The 18,867-nt window shown below is 42.7% G+C and overlaps 1 protein-coding gene across 2 annotated transcripts in view; it reads right to left on the bottom strand.

Moving 5' to 3' along the window:
- Positions 1–18,867, bottom strand: part of UBAP2 (ubiquitin associated protein 2) — a 110,514-nt gene that overhangs the window by 10,544 nt on the left and 81,103 nt on the right. For both annotated transcript variants that reach the window (XM_054986418.1, XM_054986419.1), the window contains exons 22-24: positions 5,967–6,045; positions 5,215–5,429; positions 2,748–2,847 (exon numbers count right to left, since the gene is read on the bottom strand). In XM_054986418.1, coding sequence (XP_054842393.1) covers positions 2,748–2,847; positions 5,215–5,429; positions 5,967–6,045 — 394 coding nt within the window. The remainder of the gene's footprint in view (positions 1–2,747; positions 2,848–5,214; positions 5,430–5,966; positions 6,046–18,867) is intronic.

Here is an 18,867-nt window from a genome sequence, read left to right as displayed (position 1 = left end):
ACCAGTTGTAACAACAAACTGGTGGGAGGAATGTTAAGGGATCGTGAATAAAGAGCGTTTTCCACCACTGTTCTAGCTCCCTCATGGGGGATTGAAGTATATAACGATTCCACATCCATGGTGACTAGCAAGGATAGTGGGGGGACCGTTAAATGCTCTATGGAATTAATAAAGGCTGTGGTGTCCTTAATATATGCCTCTGTCTTCTGTACAATGGGCTGTAACACATAATACTTAGCCAGGCACACCCGTTGCCACTCTCCCGCCGGGAGAAACCCCCAACTGTTTGTGGGGGTTTGCTCCCTGTATGATTATTACTAAACTGGATATACAACACGTTGCCTGAGATGAACCAATAAAAGAACTTTGGAAACGAATTTGCGTCCTTTCACGGTCCGTTTTCACTTCAGCTTGGTTTTCAATTGTGACCGTTCCCACCCTTGGTTTGTTGGCGACCTATAGCTCCCAGCTCAAACCCATCCAACGTATCATCAGTGAGCTACAACCCATCCTGGAAAATGATACCTCTCTCTCAGAAGCCCTGGGTGGAAGACCTTTCCTTGCCTACAGACAGCCCCCCAACCTTAAACGACTTCTCACTCACAACCATGAATCAGCCAGCAGAGTCACCAGCACAGGTACCAGGCCCTGCAACAGACCCAGATGCCAGCTCTGCCCCTATATCTACCCAGGGAATACAATTACAGGACCCAATGGCATTAACTACACTGTCTCTGGCTCTTACAGCTGCTCATCCTCCAATCTGATATATGCCCTCATGTGCCAACAATGTCCTTCTGCTCTGTACATTGGACAAACCAGCCAACCTCTACGCAAAAGAATAAATGGACACAAATCTGACATTAGAAATGGAAACGTCCAGAAACCAGTGGGAGAACACTTCAACCTACCAGGACATTCCATCAAAGACTTAAAGGTCACTGTAGTTCAACAGAAACCTTTCAAAAACAAAATCCAACGGGAGGCTGCTGAACTGGAATTCATATGCAAATTTGACTCTGTCAAGCTGGGACTGAATAGGGACTATGAATGTTTATCACATTACCACAGGTAACAGATTTCCTTTACAGAGGTGGGGTCTGGGGGAGCTCAGTGGTACCTGGCGTGGGCTTTCGGGAATCACAGATCTCTTTGTCAGATGCATCTGGCAGGGAGAGCTGTGGTTATCGAAGGCCCATACTACATTGGAATTGGATGGTCTAGCTGTTTGGCTGCTACAAACTAACAGGGCAAACTCCTTTGAAGCCAACTGATCCACACACCAAAAGGAGATGTTTACATATACTAGCAAAGGAATGTTTTGATTGCTCCCTCCCCCTCCCCCCCTAATTGCCGCCTCTCTTCTCTCTCCTGCTCTTCTGTGTTTGACCAGTCTCTGTATCAGGCATCTGACGAAGAGAACTTGATTCTCGAAAGCTTATGCTACAATAAAATTGGTTAGTCTTAAAGGTGCTACTGGACTCTTTTTGATTTTGCTACCACAGACTAACATGGCTAACTTCTCTGCATCTACGTCCTTTCCCTCCCCCCATCATGGACCCAATCTGAACTAGAGCCACGTTTTTTAAATACTGGGAAGGTCTATTCATGGTTCTTCCAGGACTATACCTCTTTTACTGCTAAAAATTGCTCCTGCAAATAAGTGGGTGGTGGTAGTGGTGTTGGAAATGGGAAGTCTCTCTCAGAGAAACCATTTGAATATTATTATTTTTCCCAGATGAGTGGTTGTTCCGTGCGAGATACCCATTTTTGCATGCCGCAGGTCCCAGGTTTGATTCAAGACATTGCCAGGTAAAGTGTCTAAACATTTTTTATGCCGAGGTCTTTGGAGAATGCAAGGAGACCCATCCTGAGCTAGAGGGACCAGTGATCAGGTTCAAGTCAGATTCCACATGAACCACTTCAGGCTACACAAGGGCACACATATTTGTTTATATGAATGGGGGGCGGAATCTAACTGCCCCTCAAGGCAGCTTATGGAACTTGTAAAAAGAATGACAAAAAATATCACACAAGGTCAGCAGGGATTAGTTCCAAAGAGAACCACCCTCAGCTACGCCTCTGAATGGCAAAGAGCAGCCGGAAACTATCCACTCCGGCTCAACAGACAGGACAGCCAACAGCAGAGAACTCTTGCGCTGATCAGGTCAGACTTTGCCAGCTTTTGTGGAGACACTGCAATGGACAAACATATTCAGCACCACCAAAACACCTTCCCTCCTGCAGCCACAGGCCTGGCAGGCCCCAGAGGGCGGCCTGGAGCAGGGCTCCCAACAAAGCTCTCCGCCAGCAACTCAGTTCCTCCCATAGGTGGCCTTCAGGCGCACAGAGATGACCTGCCTCTTGCAGCCCTGCGGGGCCCCCAGCTGCAGGCCTTCAGGTGCTGCTCAGAACTGACTTTTTTTTTTTAAGTAGTCAGTTTTTTTAAAGCTTCTCCACTCTTTGATGCCACTTAATCAGAATGGAAGAGGACACTTCCTCTAGTGTAAGCAGCTCCAAGAGTAGCAGGAACCCAGTGAATCTCAACAGAGGCAGAACAAAGACCAAGAAAGCCCTGCGCCCCAGCCGTCTCCCAGACGCGAATGGCCTGGCGTCTCCTTGAGGCGGGTGAGAGGAGCCAGAGCTTCCACCGTAGCTCCAGACATGCATGGTGCCCCCCCTGCCTTTACTGCCAATGTGTCTGCAGAGCAGGTGAAACTCTGCATGGCTGCACGTGCCACTGTTACCTGCCCCGTAGCCGTGCTGACTGTAGCCGCTTGCCTGCTGGAAGGGTGTGGAGGCGGCGTTCAAGCTGACACTGTGCTGCTTGGCTGACGCAGGAGGGACCTGCAGAGAGAGAGAGAGGAAGAGGTGCGAGTCAAGTCGGGGCAGCCCCTACAGCTGGAAGCTGCTACTGTCACCTCGAAGAGATGTCCAAGGAGGCCTTTCTGACTCCCATGAGGAAAGGAATTAGTTATGCAGACGGGCAGAACCACAACAATCAGTCTGGATGCTCCCAGCACCCACTCCTGTTCTAGGAAGCCAAAAACACAAGACCACATCTGGCAAGACAGCAGCACAGGCATCTCCCTCATTCAGAGACGTATGTACAGAAGTACTTGGATCTGACTGCAGTAGAGATCTGTGAGTATCACCCACTTTGTGCATTATATCTCTTATAGGTATGCAGATATAAAACTTGGGAGGGTTATAAGATGTGACCAAGGACCGTCCTGCCTGCAGGCTCCTGGGCAGATCTGGCCGCTAGTGCCACACACTCCAGGATAGAATTCGTTACCTTCCTCATGAATCTTGAGAACATCAAGCTCCCGTTTTTAAAGATGTACTCCACCTTCACTTCCTGGTCTCTGTTAAATTCTTTCACCTTCTGAACTTGTTTTCCACCTGGATTTCTTCAACTGAGTATTCACAAGAAACAAACTCAGCTTTGTTCTTCTATGGAAGTCTAATCCTCTCCAGGCTAAAGACCCCAAGAATGTATTTACTAGGATACCCGTGCTCTGGCTAAGGGTTGTTAATAAGAGGCAGAAGATATCATGTACACTGTGCTCTTCGTTTAGTCATATGCAGGAAGTGGGAGGGGTGGAAGGGACTCCAGTTCCACAGCAAAGGGCTTCTTGATGGAGGCGTGGGCTCACGTGAATGCTCCGGAAGTGGGGGGAAGTCACAAAACCCCACGACTGAAAAGGGGTAATCCTCGAACCTTGACATTTGAAGTGCACTGCATCTTAGAACTACCTACACAGGACTGCCAATCCAACCTGACACAAATATTACCCGATTCACAATCCCAGCATTTACATAGGCACAGCACTGAAGAAACAGGCTTTTATGCCCTAACCCCTCCCAGATACTTTATGGGATACTTTATGTCAATCCTCCCAGATACTTTATGGGATACCTTGTGGGCCATATTAATTAGCGCTGTCTACCTAGTCACTCCCGGAGTCTGGGGACAAACCTCCCTACCTCTGGCATGCAGCCATTTGTCCTGCTGACAGCTACAACTTCAGGGTGAGCAGAAGGTGAAACTCAAGGCCCACAGTGCTGGCCTGACTCGACCTGACTGCTCTCCAGTGTCCATGCTTCCTAAATCACAGTTTGTGTAGCCCTAGACGGTCTTATAGCCATCCCTGCGGACCATCAAGCCCCCCTCCCCCAATCCAGACCTCTGGACTTAGCAGTGCTGACATAACACACTCTGTCCTTGGAAAGCAGGCGCTCACAGCAGGCTGTCTTAAATTATTTAGCACTTTAGTTTTCTGCAACACAAACTTAACTTTAACCAGCGTTGTTGATTCATGGACTTCTCCTAACCTTACCCATTATTTCCAGAGCTTATTTGAGATCGGTGTTTCCCACTCCCTCCCAGCTCCCAATAGAGACTCTCTTTCAGGCAGTCTACTGCTCTTCACAGCTTTCCTTCCAAAAGATTGGGCCTTCAAATAGAAGCAAACCCGCAAACGGATCCCATCCCAGCCTAAAAGTTGGTTGCACCAGCACTGTTTTCTGTTGTTGCTGAAGTTTTATAAAAAGGAGACAGACAAAGACAAAGGAGGACAATAGAACTGGGGGGGGGGGGCGACAACACAATTTAGAAGTCAGTTTCACGTTTCAGGTTGTGGTGGAAGGTGAGCTCAAGACCACTGAGGAATCTGGACCACGCGCCCTTGTGCTCTCACTTCCGCAGTGACACAAGCGGCATCACAGGTCAGCCTTCCACAAGAGGGTTCCTTCCCAGCACCACAATTCCAACAAGGGTCCTCAATCTAAGCAGTAACTACTGCAGAAGGGAGGCAGGGGGACTGCAGAGGAGTGAAGACCCTGCAAACGCCCTTCAAAGACTCTAGAGGTGGCCCAGCCACGCACTACTTGAGGAAACAAAAAACCTCCGAGAACATCTCTGACTGAGCGGTGGGAAGAGAATCCTTCCAGACCCCCCAATGGCCATTAAATCCTGAGCACGTGCCAGCCACCCCAGAACATTCTGGAGCGCGACTTCATGCACCCCATATGCCACCTCTGCATCATACTGCTATAAAACTTCCAAATTCCCCTGGAAATTCCTCTCCGCTCTTAAGCACAGAAGGCTTGGCTCTCCAAAGGAATCCCTCACAACTGCAGGCTTTTAAAAATGGTTCTGGAGGAATCCCACGAAAAATCGAGCATAACTGTTGGGTTCCCGTGACTTACAAACATGGTGGGCCCATACTGGAATGCGCTGGGGACTCCCGGCACACTGGCATAATAGGGGAGCCCTGTGTAGCTGTACCCAGGGGGCAGCGCGGGGTTGAGGAAGGGCTGCTGAGCCGTGTGGTGAGTCTGCGCCTGGTTCTGCTGTGCAGGGGCCAGAGTGGTAGCGGGTACAGGTGAGGCAGAATCCCCACGGCCAAATTTTGTTACATCACCTGGGGAAGGGGACAAAAAGCAGCAAGCAAGAGCGAGTCAGGAATCAGATAACGGGACATGACGGCAATGGCAGTATTCTTCCACTGCGCCCCAAACCGAGGCTGGACCTCAATGGCCGAGCCCACTAGCGCTATCACCCTTGTCCTCTCCCTCCATCACCAGACCCACAAAGCACCCCACCCTCAGCCACCTATTGCCAGAAACGGGCTCCCAAAAGTTTGTGTCTTTAATCCTGGAAGACATTTGCAGGCCAGACCTGGAAATACCTGTTGGATTGTTTTCCCTTTTAAATTTTTTGTTTTCTGAACAGCCTTGAAATCTTTTGTTGTGGAGTGAGTGGTGGAGCTCTAACGATAAATTAAAATAAATAGCCCCTTCTTCACCTCAACAAAATTTAACATTTAAAAAGCTACTCTATAACATGTACACTGGAAGTACAGAAGATCGCTTATTTCTGAAAGATCGACCCAACAGTCAGATGAAATGACCCCAGCAAACATCTGTTTGGGTACCAACATCTTGGAGAGCCCACTCACCTGAGTATGGGTTGTTAGTGAGCCCCCCTTCTCTTCCCGTCAAGGTTGCAGGAGCAGGGAATGTAATTCCATAATAATCCTGAGGAAAAGGAAAACATCACAGCTGCTTTACCAGCGCCTGCTAACATTTCTTTATAAAAACGCCGTATGTTTTAATCTCTCTGACTGTTGCAGCAAGAAGCGTGTCAAGAATTAGCCCGTTCCCTCTTCTATCCTGCTCCAATCCAGAGCGGCTTTCCTCATTTTCAGCTTCCCTGCTTGCATCTGGAATAGAACTAGGATGTATGCCATTGCCTACTATATTATATAATTAAATTGCATACGGACCTTACATATTTCATAAATGACAGAAAAATCTCACAGTTAATGTGATCCTGTATCACAAATTTAGAAAAGTGTAAAACAGCTTCTGCGATAAGCAGTGATGAGCATCTAGCTGTAAGCCCGTTTTGTAGTTGACCTTCCTCAGACGTTAACTATAATCATTACAACATAAGGGGCACTAGGCAGGCTGAATGGAATCTTAATATTATAAAAGGGCATATGATATATTGTTTAGACTTACCTCTTGTTTACAATTTCCATAGGAAGCCAGCCCATCCCATAGCCTTTCCTTAATCAGGAACAAAGCCTACTACTCTAATACTAGCCAGCAAAACTAGCTCTCTAAACATATTGGCAACATATCCTTCAGAAGAAAAACTGTCCCCCATAATTTCGTGCAGCTGCGTGTGAAATTATGACATCCTTAAAAGGTCACAATTATAATCATAATCTTTAGCAGCTACTAAAATATAGAGAGAACATTATCTCGAATATTCCATACATTTTTCATTACACCCTTAACAATACTTCAAAATGCAACCTATCACAGATGGAATATAAATACATTACAGAGTGGGCTTGAAGAAGCAGCTCCTCTATATAACACGATGGATCCAAATTTGTATGGAGTCCACAGGGCATATATGTTTTTAACCTATAAATCCCAGCCGCCTCTTGACAGAGCAATGTTTTTTTAACCTCAAAATGATCGGAGGCCTGTGATACATTTGTTAAGTATGACGAACTGCAAATCATCCGCAGAGTGTCTCTTTTCTACAAAATGTGCTCCCAAAGGTGTTTCCATAGTTTAATTGCAGATTTGTGATCTATGTTCTATAATATGGCGGGTTCACTCATCCCAATAGCTGGCATGAGCATATAATGACGTATACTGCCCTTTTAGTATTACAATTTGTAAAATGAAAAAAAATCATTATATAAAAACCTTGTGGATGTTCAGATTTCTTCCTCTCCCAAGAGAAAGGACACACCAACCAATTACCATATTTATAATGTCCAGGCAGACTGTCCCCATTTGACTGGTACTGATAAAAATCAGACTGAATTAATCTCTACTACTTATTGTTTTTCTAAATCCAATAAACAGTTGATTGCTACCTCCAGGCAAATTTGCAATTACATGTCAATTTATATTTATAATATATTAAATCAAATTAGCTAAAAGTGTATACTGAAGTGCACGTTATGCCTTTCTGGACTTGCTCTAGTTTATTATTAAATAAGATAGTTCTAGGGACAAACTGGGTTCAACTTCTTGCATGTTGTATCACTCTGTGGGGATATCCCCAATTCAAAAAATGTCATTTATGTAATATGTAAGAACCATATGTAATTTAATGATATAATACAATAGCTGTAAATCAGTGTGGTTCGGTTTTTGGGTTTTTTACACTGTGATCCCAGTTGTTTTCTGCATCTGGAATAGGCCTTCCCATTTTCGATTTGTAGCCAGTTTCGTTTTCAATATCTCAGCTTCACTCTTAAATGCCTGTTGCTAGCTGCCAAAACACAGCAGGATGGCCATGAGCCAACCAAAGCGTCATGCCTGGAAATACTGCTGCAAATACAGCGACTGGGAGATTTTTTTTTTATAAGACAGTTAATACAGCAAACATTTAGGAAGGAGTTGGGGATAGTTGACTGGATATTCCCCTCCCATTAGTTGGTATTTTGTTCATTTAATACTCTCTTTAAGTTGACAAACTGGGCAGGAGGAGAAATATAAACGCTTTACAGCTTGGAAGTTAGCCAAGGAAATTATGCACGAACACCACTTCAGTGCAAGTTTCTAGTTGTCTTGTGTGTATTTTAAAAATAGAGTATTTGGGGCTTCTTTGGGACTGCCATCTGATCAGTTTTAAGCTGGCATAATCCTTTTGTTAAATTTTTGTTCAGTCCCAAGGATACCAAAGATACACGCTTGTTTTTAAAAAATGAGAAGAGCTGCAAATTGGCACCCTGTGACCCACATTGGTCAAGTTCAGATCCCACAACTCGATAATGATGCAGCCATTCTTGAGGGAACGTTTTCTGCAGGGGCAACAATAAAGGAATTTCACGAGCTCTCTGCCCACGACATCAATCAGTCCGAAGCCCACACACTCCTAGGGTGATGGGAGCGGGGAAAGACGAAGATTGAAGCAATCCTACAAATTCCCCCAGATGTTCTAAGTCCATTCCAGATCTTCCAGTGAAATCCCAGGCAGAGCTGCTCCAGTGTAAGCCCACTGACTGTATGACCCAAGTATGCAGAAACCCTGTCATTAATATGTGGCTCCATTCTGCCTTTTCCTGATAAGCAGGTTTGCTATTTGAGGGAACAAGTTGGAGGCCTAAAGAAATTTTATTTTATATTAAAATATATTTTATTTTATTAAAACAAAAAGGGAATACAGAAAAAGGGAGAAAGGGAACAAGCAAAGCAAATTATAAAGCTGTGTGCTACAGGGATTATTTTCTTTTTTTTGAAAAATTTTTTATTGGGTTAGAACATTTTTATTTTTACATTACAATCAATTTTCCCCTAATTTTTCGTTTCTAACCCCCTCCCTTTCCCCCCCTTTTGTTGACTTCCAACAGCTTTCCCACCCTCTGTCCCTTTTCCCTTACTTCTATTAAATTCCTCTGTCTAAAACAGATATACATTCTCCATTATATTAAGCAGTGCATCATTAACTCCTTTAATTATTATACACCCAAACTATACGTCTTTAGATAAACAATTTATCCCATTTTCCAGTTTTGAATAATTCTATATAAACCTATAAAAATATATAACCCATAAAAATTTCCCACATTTAAATCAAACAATTTGATTTATTCTCTATATATTACTCATTTCAACTTTTTATAGTAATTCTATATAACTCCTCAGATACTCAATCAATTTAACTCTTCTATACATTCAGTTTGGTGCATATAAATCTTGTCAAAGAAAGAAAATATTGTTAGTTAGTCAATCCTCATGTTTAAACCTTATCATTAATTATTCTCTATCAGTTGACCTATACATATCTATATATATCTCAATCAATTAATCTAACTGCTTATAAATTCACATTTCTCTTCCTCCCCCGGTAAAGTCACCCCTCTCTTTTATACTTTTATTATATTTCAGTAGTTCTCAAACTGCCACAGTTTTCCTCCCACCTCCCATTTCTTCTCCAGGTATTGTTTCAGCTTCTCCCAGTCTGTGTTGAACTGCCCTGAGTCCAGATCTCTCAGTTTTCTTGTCATCTTATCCATTTCAGCCATATACAGCAATTTGTAGATCCAATCTTCAATAGTTGGTACTTCTTGTACTTTCCATTTCTGCGCATACAAAAGTCTAGCTGCTGCAGTCATATAAAAAATCAACGTCCTATGATGGGCTGGAATTCCCTCCATTCCCAGGTTTAGCAGCAGGAGTTCTGGGTTCTTATTTATTTGAAACTGTAAAATTTCACTCATTTCTCTTATTATTTCCCCCCAGAACTGCCTAGCTACCTCACACGACCACCACATATGATAGAGGGAGCCCTCATGTTTCTTACATTTCCAGCATTTATTAGAAGTATTCAAATTCCCTAGCGCAATCTTCTTTGGTGTCATGTACCAACGATAGATCATTTTGAAAATGTTCTCTTTAATATTGATACATGTCGTTGTCTTCATTGTAGTTTTCCACAAGTATTCCCATGCCTCCATTGTTATTTCTTTATTGAAATTTATAGCCCATTTCACCATCTGTGTTTTAACTATCTCATCCTCAGTATACCATTTCAGCAATACTTGGTATACCTTGGATATTCTTTTCTTGTCTTCTTTAAGAAGGGTCTGCTCTAGTTCCGAGTTCTCTGTTCGTATGCCCCCTTTTGCAAAGTCTGAGTTGTATAAGTCTCTAATCTGTCTATACTGAAACCAATCATAGTTAGGTGATAGTTCCTCTTGCGTCTTTATTCTAAGTTTAGATACTTCAATCTTAGTTATTTCTTTGTACGTTAAACATTGTTGTTCATTATCCACAGCTCTCGGATCTATCACCTCATATGGAACCACCCACAAGGGGGTTCCTTCTTGTAGGTAAGTTCTATACTTCTTCCAGATTGTAAATAGACTTCTCCTTACAAAATGATGCAGGAACATCGAGTTGACCTTTACTTTGTCATGCCATAGGTATGCGTGCCATCCAAAAAATTTTTTATATCCCTCTAGGGCTAATAGTTTCTTATTCTTTAATGTCATCCACTCTTTTAGCCAAACTAGGCAGATTGCATCATGGTAAAGTCTCAGATTGGGCAGTTGCATTCCGCCTCTCTCCTTTGCATCTTGTAAAACTTTTACTTTCACTCGAGGCTTCTTGCCTGCCCAAACAAAATCTGATATTTTCCTCTGCCATTTTTCAAATTGTTTAGAGTCTCTGATGATTGGTATTGTCTGTAACAAAAACATTACTCTTGGTAACACATTCATCTTAACTGCTGCAATCCTGCCCAACCATGACAGGTTCAATCTATTCCATTTGATCAGGTCTCTCTCTATCTGAGTCCATAATTTTTCATAATTATTCTTGAACAAATCTATATTTTTTGCAGTCAGCTCAACTCCCAAGTATTTCACCTTACTAGTTACTTCACAATCCGTTGTTTCCATTAACAATTGCTGTTTCTGCTTAGTCATGTTTTTGCATAATATCTTTGACTTCTTTTTGTTAATGAAGAAACCTGCCAAATCTCCAAACTCCTTGATCTTGTCTATCACTTTTGGCATGCTCTCCAGTGGGTCTTCTACAATTAACATTATGTCGTCTGCAAATGCTCTGACCTTATATGAATAGTCCTTTATTTTTATTCCTCGTATTTCCTCATCTTGTCGAATTTGTATCATCAGAATCTCCAATACTAAAATGAACAACAATGGAGATAACGGGCAACCTTGTCTTGTTCCTTTACTAATCGTCAATTTTTTGGTCAATTCATCATTCACTACAATTGCTGCAGTCTGGTCTCTATAGATTTCCTTGATTGCTCTGACGAATCTGACGAATCTTTCTCCCAGTTGTAGCTTTTCCATAGTGGCAAACATAAAGTCCCAGTTTAAATTGTCAAACGCTTTTTCAGCGTCTACAAAGAAGAAACCAACCTCTTTGTCACAACGCTTGTCGTAGTATTCAATAGCATTGATCACTGTCCTTAAGTTGTCTCTTATTTGTCTGTCTGGCAAAAAACCTGCTTGTTCCTCCTCTATGACTTCCGAGAGCCACCCCTTCAATCTCTCCGCCAATATCTTCGCAAAAATTTTATAGTCATTATTGAGTAGTGATATAGGCCTATAATTTTTCACGCTAGTCAGATCTTGGCCCTCTTTTGGGATCAATGATATATTCGCTTCGCTCCAAGTGTCTGGAATTCTTTGATCCCTAAAAACTCCGTTCATCACCTCTTTTAGGAATGGTGCCAGTTCATTGGCCATTGTCTTATAAAATTTAGCCGTAAGTCCATCTGGCCCTGGCGCCTTTCCTAGATTTGCGGATTGTATTGCCATATTTATTTCCTCATCAGTTACTTCACTGTTCAGCTTATTTCTCCAAGCTTCCGAGATCTCTGGAAGTTTGGTTTTCTCCAAATATGATGCTATTGATTCTTTGTTTACTTCTTTTTTATTATACAGCTTAGCGTAAAATTTATAAAAGGCTCTGCTAATGGTAGTCTGCTCCAAATACGTTTTGTTTTCTTCACAAATTTTATTTATTATTTTCTTTTCCCTTTTCTTCTTTAATTGCCATGCCAAATATTTCCCAGGTTTATTAGCACCCTCAAAAGCTTTTTGATTCAGTCTTTTAAGGTTCCACTCCAATTCTTTGTTACTCATTGCTGTTAACTGTTCTTGAAGAATTTTGATTTCCTGATGTATTTTCTTTTTCCCTGGTCTCTTTTTTAACTGTACTTCTTTGGCCTTTATTTTCTCCTCAATCTCTTGTCTTTTCTCCTCTTTCTTTTTCCTTGCTCTACCATTTAAGTCCATTAGTATGCCCCTTACAACCGCCTTGTACGCGTCCCAAACTTTACTGGTTGGTACTTCTTTATTCACGTTATATTGTATAAAAAACTTAGTCTCTCTTCTCAGTGTTTCCATATTCTCACTTTCCTGTAACAGGTCCTCATTTATTCTCCAGGCTTTCCTTTTTCTCCTTTTTCCAAATTTCCACATAATTGGGTTGTGATCTGAGCCTACCATCGGCATTATTTCTACCTCCTTAGTCCATAGCGCTAAGTCCTTTGAGGCCCAGATCATATCAATTCTTGATAATGTAAGATGCCTTGCAGAATAAAAAGTAAACTGTTTGGTTTTAGGATATTCTCTCCTCCATACGTCTTCGAGAGTCTCTTGTTGAATCAACTCAAAAAAAAGCTTTGGCAATAGTCCTCTTTTCTTTTGTGCTTTTGTAGTCTTTTTGTCTAATTCCAAATCTGTCACTCCATTGAAATCTCCAGCAAGAATTATCTGGTCATATACAAGATCGTCTAGGTGCTTCCTTAAGTCCTCAAAGAAGCTTTCCTTTGCACCGTTAGGTGCATAAAGTCCGACTACCAACACTCTCTTTAAGTTCCAATTACATTCCACTGCTACAAATCTAGCTTCCACATCTCTCATAACAAATTTTGGCTGCAGCTCCTCTTTTATATACAACACCACTCCTCTTTTTTTCTTGTTGGAAGCCGCTACAAATTCTTTGCCCAATTTTCCAGATTTTAAATATTTTACATCCTGTTTTCTAATGTGGGTCTCCTGCAAACAAACAATATCACATTTTTGTTTTAGTAGCCAATGAAAAATATTTTTTCTCTTATTCGGTGAGTTTAGTCCATTTACATTCCAAGATAATACTTTACACTCCATATTCATGGTTTTGTTGGTAAGTCTTTTTCATTGTCCTTGATAAATCTCTCCATCTCCCGCTCAGATCTGATGCGTTTTTTTGCCCCTCCAAACTCAAAGGACACTCCTTCCGGTAACTCCCATCTGTATCTGATATTCATGTCCTTCAAAGTCTGAATTAGCACTCTATATTTTTTCCTGTCCAATAACACTGATCTGGGCAGTTCCTTCATTATAATAATCGTCTTGCCATCAATCTCCAATGGATCTTGAAATTGTTTGGTCACAATCCTCTCTTTCATATTTCTAGTTGTAAACTGCACAATCACATCCCTTGGTAGTTTCCTCTGGGTTGCAATTCTCGAGTTCACACGATACGCCACATCTAGGATAGCCACAATTTCCTCCTCCTCCTTCCCCAGGTAATCAGCCAACACCTCAGTCATCTGTTCTTGCGCTGACTTCCCTTCCACTTCTGGCAGACCGCGAAAACGAAGCTGCTTCTCCATATGTTTAGTTTCTGCAACTGACATCCTCCCCTTCACCAGCCTCATCTCTGTTTGTTGCGTGTCTATTAAATTCTCCATCGCGTCTTCTACTGTTTTAACTCTCTGCTGCGTTCCTTGTAATTCACTGCTAATCGTTTCCACACCTTTTTTCACTTCTGACAGCTCCGACTTTACTGTCTGTGTAACTTCCTTGACCTCTTTAATAAGCTCCAATTTCGTGTCCTTAAGTTCTTTCATCATGTCTATAAGTTTTTTGTCCAAGTTTTCTATTGCCGATTGCCACTCTTTTTTCGACATCGTGGGGCTTGCTTTAGCTCGCTCCCACGAATCTGCTCTCTTCCTCAGCTCCGTGGCGTATAATTAAACGTTTTCCTTTTTTTTAAATGTCCCAATCTTTGCCAAAATTAATTTTTTATATCCAAAATGTCGGGCGTCTTTTCTCTATGGTTTCTCTATGTTATTATAATCCAAGATGGCCTACTTCCTCTTCCGCTGAAGCCACGACCCTTCCACTTTCAAAGATGGCGATTCCCCACTTCCTGTCCTTTGGCAAGGGCCGCTTCCCTCCAGCCACTCTATTGTTGTTACGCACTTCCTGTCTCCCGTCTTCCCACAGCAGGTCTCGCGATGGTGTCTTTTTCCCACAGCTCCAAAACCACAGGTATTCAAAACAATAGTCCGATTTTTGTAATAACTTCTTTAAACTTAGTCTCTTTTAAAATACAACTCCTGCCGAGTCTTCACCTCCTTTTCGCTAGTCTGTTGCAGTTTAAAAGTCTACTTTCTTTCCTCTCTGTTTTTGTCAATCTGTCCCGTTTCAAAAGATAGCGATCTTTACCTTCTCTCCAGCTTTCTCGGGTTGTAATCGCTGTTTCGATCTTAAATTCTCCTCTCGACTTCCCTCCCCGATCGAAGCTTGGGTATGTAGGTCTTATGCCAGCCGAATTGGCCCCAAAATTGCCGCAGAGATTATAGCCGACCCGTCGCAAGGTGGGACCTCAAGGATCGGGGGGGAGACTCCTTGTGTAGAGCCCCCCCTCGTCCGAGATCTAACTCACCCTAGGGTCTTGAGCGTTCTTTGCCTGCTCCCCGCCTGAGAGCAGTCGGCCGCGGGTTATTTTCACCCCTCCGGCCGGTTAAAACGGCAATCCGGTCAGCTCCACAAATGGAGCTGCGCTAGACCTCCATGAATCCCAAACCGGAAGTCTGCTACAGGGATTATTAAGATACAGAGTACAAAAATCATATTCATAGATATTAGAATAATAATTAAGCCTATTTAGTGTATATTTTTCCAAATAAACAACACGTGCAGAATTCAAACCTATTTCTACTCCTTATTTAAAAATAAATAAATAAAAAGCTCATTATTTTATTATTACCTTTTTATCATTACCTTTTCTTAACGATAACAATTGTGAACAATAACAATGCTTATTACTTAATATAACTGATTTTCATAACCTTTAAGAGTGTTAAAGTAAAGTGACATTGGGAATTCCAACCTGTTTCTACTCCTTATCTTAAAAGATGAAAAGTCCTTATTCCCCTGGCCTAAAGAATTTTTAAAATCCTCCTCCCCCACCACGCGGGAAAGGCTCTCGGGGGCCTTTACAGCACTCGGTTCCACTCCTCTGCCTCCCCCCCCCCGCGCCCCGCTTCTGAACGACTCTCAGCACTCTGCCCTCTTCTTGCATCCAGTCTTCCCCTCCCTCCTTCTCATTATAAAGCCACATATTTCTGCAGAACTGGGGAGTCCAAACCTGGAGAAACCCGGATAAAAGTGCCATTTGTAGACTGCCCTAGAAATCTGTGTGCCTTGGATCACATCTGTGCCAAATCTGAACTTTCAATAAATACCTTCATGGGATACACCTTCAGTTCCCCCCTTTTACAGAGACACTAAGAGAAGGCTTTCTTTCAGATTTTTTTGAAGTCACTGTCTATTCATTCTGCTTGGCAAAGAGACAAAATTTCAACTTCAGAGCTAGTTTGGGAGTACCTTAATTATTTGGGGGTACACCGAATCCCCTTCCCCTCATTTCAAATGTGGTTCTACTTCAAGAATTTTCTGTACATCTGGATGTCTTTGGCTACATGTGTACTAAACTGCAGTTTTCTGGGCAGCTGGAAATATCTTAATAGCTTTAGGGTACACTTTGAGCCCTTCATTTTGAGGGATATACCCCAAGTATCCTATTTTCATACAGGTCTGATGACTAGGTTGAAATAGCTATACGCATACTAAATTTCAGTATCCTAGCTCACCCAGAACTTTAATATCTCCTTCCGTGCCCCCACATCATGAATTTCAAGGACTGTTTTAATTTTTTTAAATATTCCTGTATACACATCCAATGAAATTATTTTAAGAAGCTGCTTTATCACCACTGAATCATCCAGCAGAATACAGACTACCCCAATCCTCTCCAAGGATTCTTCCAGAAGTCCCTTCCTCAGCCTCCTTACTTTACACCCTTGGCACTGATAAGTCCATGGGGTCAGGGAAAACAGAATAGAAATTATGTAACTATCTAGTACAGTGACTGGCTGCACCTTCCATGATTTTAGAGGTTCAGGGCAGCCCTGCTGGCGTATCCTAATCCTACAAGAAGCTACCCGATACTTTGAGCTATCAATCGATCGATCAATTGATCGATCGATCAATCAATCAATCAATCAAAGTTTATTCAGTCAATGGTCAGTACAAATCTCAGAATCACAAATTACAAAAGAAAACCAAGCCAAGAAACAAAACCGTATCAGTTTATAAAATTTAACTGAAATTTGAATTCAGTGCACAGCACCTGGCAAATCTTGTGGGACGCCACAAAAAACTTTGCACAACAAATCATGACCGTAGAGGCTCAGAACCTGAAAGGGCAGCCCTGCTGGTGTATCCTAATCCTACAAAAACCTGCCTGATTCTTTGAGCTAAAAAAACAGGAGGAGACAGGAGGACATAGAAAGTACCTTGTGATATGTGGAAATTGTATGAGTTGTTGAAAATTTGGGGCATGGGGGGGCCGAGAAAGGAAGGGAAAAAATCTCTGCTGGATTACTGGTGAAAAGCTGGAACTGCCTTGAGAACCGAAGGCCCAGGTAAGTTATAGACAAAAAACTACCTTATCTGAAACTGGAAAGTGAAAATGAAACCAGGGGAATTTTGAAAGACCAGAAAATGATATATGGAAACATGTCCTACCCAATAAATAGATGGAGATGGGAGAGCAGCACATTTCAAAGCTGGACAAGAGAGCTGAAAAGTTCTCTGCGCCCCGTGCCCTGTGAGAGACGGCTGAGGACACTTTCGTCATGTGGGGCACAGTTTCTAGGCACGCAGGATTTATTACTCTGATGCTGCTCTTACCTGCTCCAGTCACAGCGGTGGACTGCAACTCTCTGGAACAGCAACAGCACATGCTTAATGCACAGGCTTTACAACTGCTAAAGGAGAAGGGCACCACCATTCCTGAAGAGTGTGTGGCAGAGATGACTGCATTCAATTTTCCCACCGAGATCTTGGAAATCAAGCAGCCACAGCAAGCCAAAAGGGCTGTCTACGAAATACTGACAGGGTTCTTCGGCATATTTAGCAGCAATCTGGTGCAGACTGGTTGGGCAACCACCATTCAAGCAAGGTCAGTCTCTGCTCTTGGTCAGGAGTGGGGGCGGGAGGGGTTCTTTCTTTTATTTGTCATTTATAGTCCGCCTTTTCATTAAAATTCAAGGGGGATTACATTGTGTGAGTTCTGAGGTCAGGCGGAGGTGGGAAGCTGTGCACTGGGCGGGGACACCTTTCTTCTCTTCTAACCCTGCCATTCTACAATTCTAGGTTCCTCAATGCAATCTACGCACAGTCAGAACGTATCAAGAGTTGCTTCGCAGAAGTCAAAAACGAGCCAAGAGGTGCAGCTGAACGTCTGACCAAGTTGAGACTGCTGAGATACTTCCGCAGGATTAGAACATTCCTCCAAGAGAAAAAGCACAGCGCATGCACCTGGACCCTTGTGCAACTGGAAGCCCGGTCAAGTCTGGTGTACCTTGATAGGCTGACAAAGGAAATGAACAGCTAGGAAACTTTTCTAATCAGCTGGCTGGAAAACTGTGCCAATAAGACAGTGGACATGAAAAGACAGCCGCACCGGCAGAACTTTGTTCTTGTTTAATCTATTTATTTATTATTTAAGAAGAGAGGGAAGGGGTAAAGAGGGAACATCTTTACCCAGCTGTGTAATATCTTTGTGAGGAATGTTTTTCCCCTTGTTCTCTCAGGTACCTTAAAGAGTTTGGGTATAGCCAAAGGGAACTTAGCCCTTCAGCTCTTAGGCCATGACTTACAATGTAGGTCTTTGAACCAGTCAGCCAATGAACTGAGGACTGACCAGAGATGCACTTTTGTGTGTGTGTGTGTGAGAGAGGGGGGGGGGCGTGTAAGGTAGTTGGGAGTCCTTTTAGAGAAAAACAAAGTACAAACAAATAAAAATATATATTTTTTAAAAAGTCTTGTATTTTGTATTATTCCAAAGTTAGTCTTTTGTAGCAAAACAAAAGAGAAATCCAGTAGCAACTGACTTAACATTTATCCCAACATAAGCCTCTACAAGTCAGAAACTCACTTCTTAAGATCCCAACATAATAAATTACATCTTCTTGGTTTTTCTCCCGAAACTATTTTGGCTATGAACTGGGACCAGGCTAAGGCTGTGCTGAAACAAAGAAGAATTGAGATGGACAGGCGGATCTGGCTAGACACCCAGGCTTTGTAGATCTTGAGCAAATGAGATTTCGCCTGGCTCCCCTCAACTATCTAACTCATATTGATGGCCATAAGCTCAGGAGAGCTTTTACACTAGCGAGGTGCTCAGCACTTCTTGCCGCAGTGCTAGGAGGGTTAGTATAAGGGGATCCCTTTGGTGCAGAGGCTTTGCCAGTGTGATGTGGGGGAAGTCGAAACCACAGAGCACATGTTTTTTTAGGTGCCCTTGGTACCAGATCTCAAGTGCCAATATATTTTACCTCTAACAAAGGCATTGCCAGGCCAGTCAGAATCAAACTGTGTCAATTACCTGTTATCTGACGAATCCCAGACTATTACCGTTAATGTAGCCAAATTCTGTACTGCTTGCTACGTTACCCGAAAAGATCGATTAAATTCCCTCACGTTGGCTAATGGATGAGGCCTGTTT

The sequence above is a fragment of the Eublepharis macularius genome, chromosome 8 (assembly GCF_028583425.1).
Source record: "Eublepharis macularius isolate TG4126 chromosome 8, MPM_Emac_v1.0, whole genome shotgun sequence".
Classification (NCBI taxonomy): domain Eukaryota; kingdom Metazoa; phylum Chordata; class Lepidosauria; order Squamata; family Eublepharidae; genus Eublepharis; species Eublepharis macularius.
The sequence above is the reverse complement of the archived record's forward strand: the minus strand, read 5'-3'. Positions and strand labels throughout refer to the sequence as shown.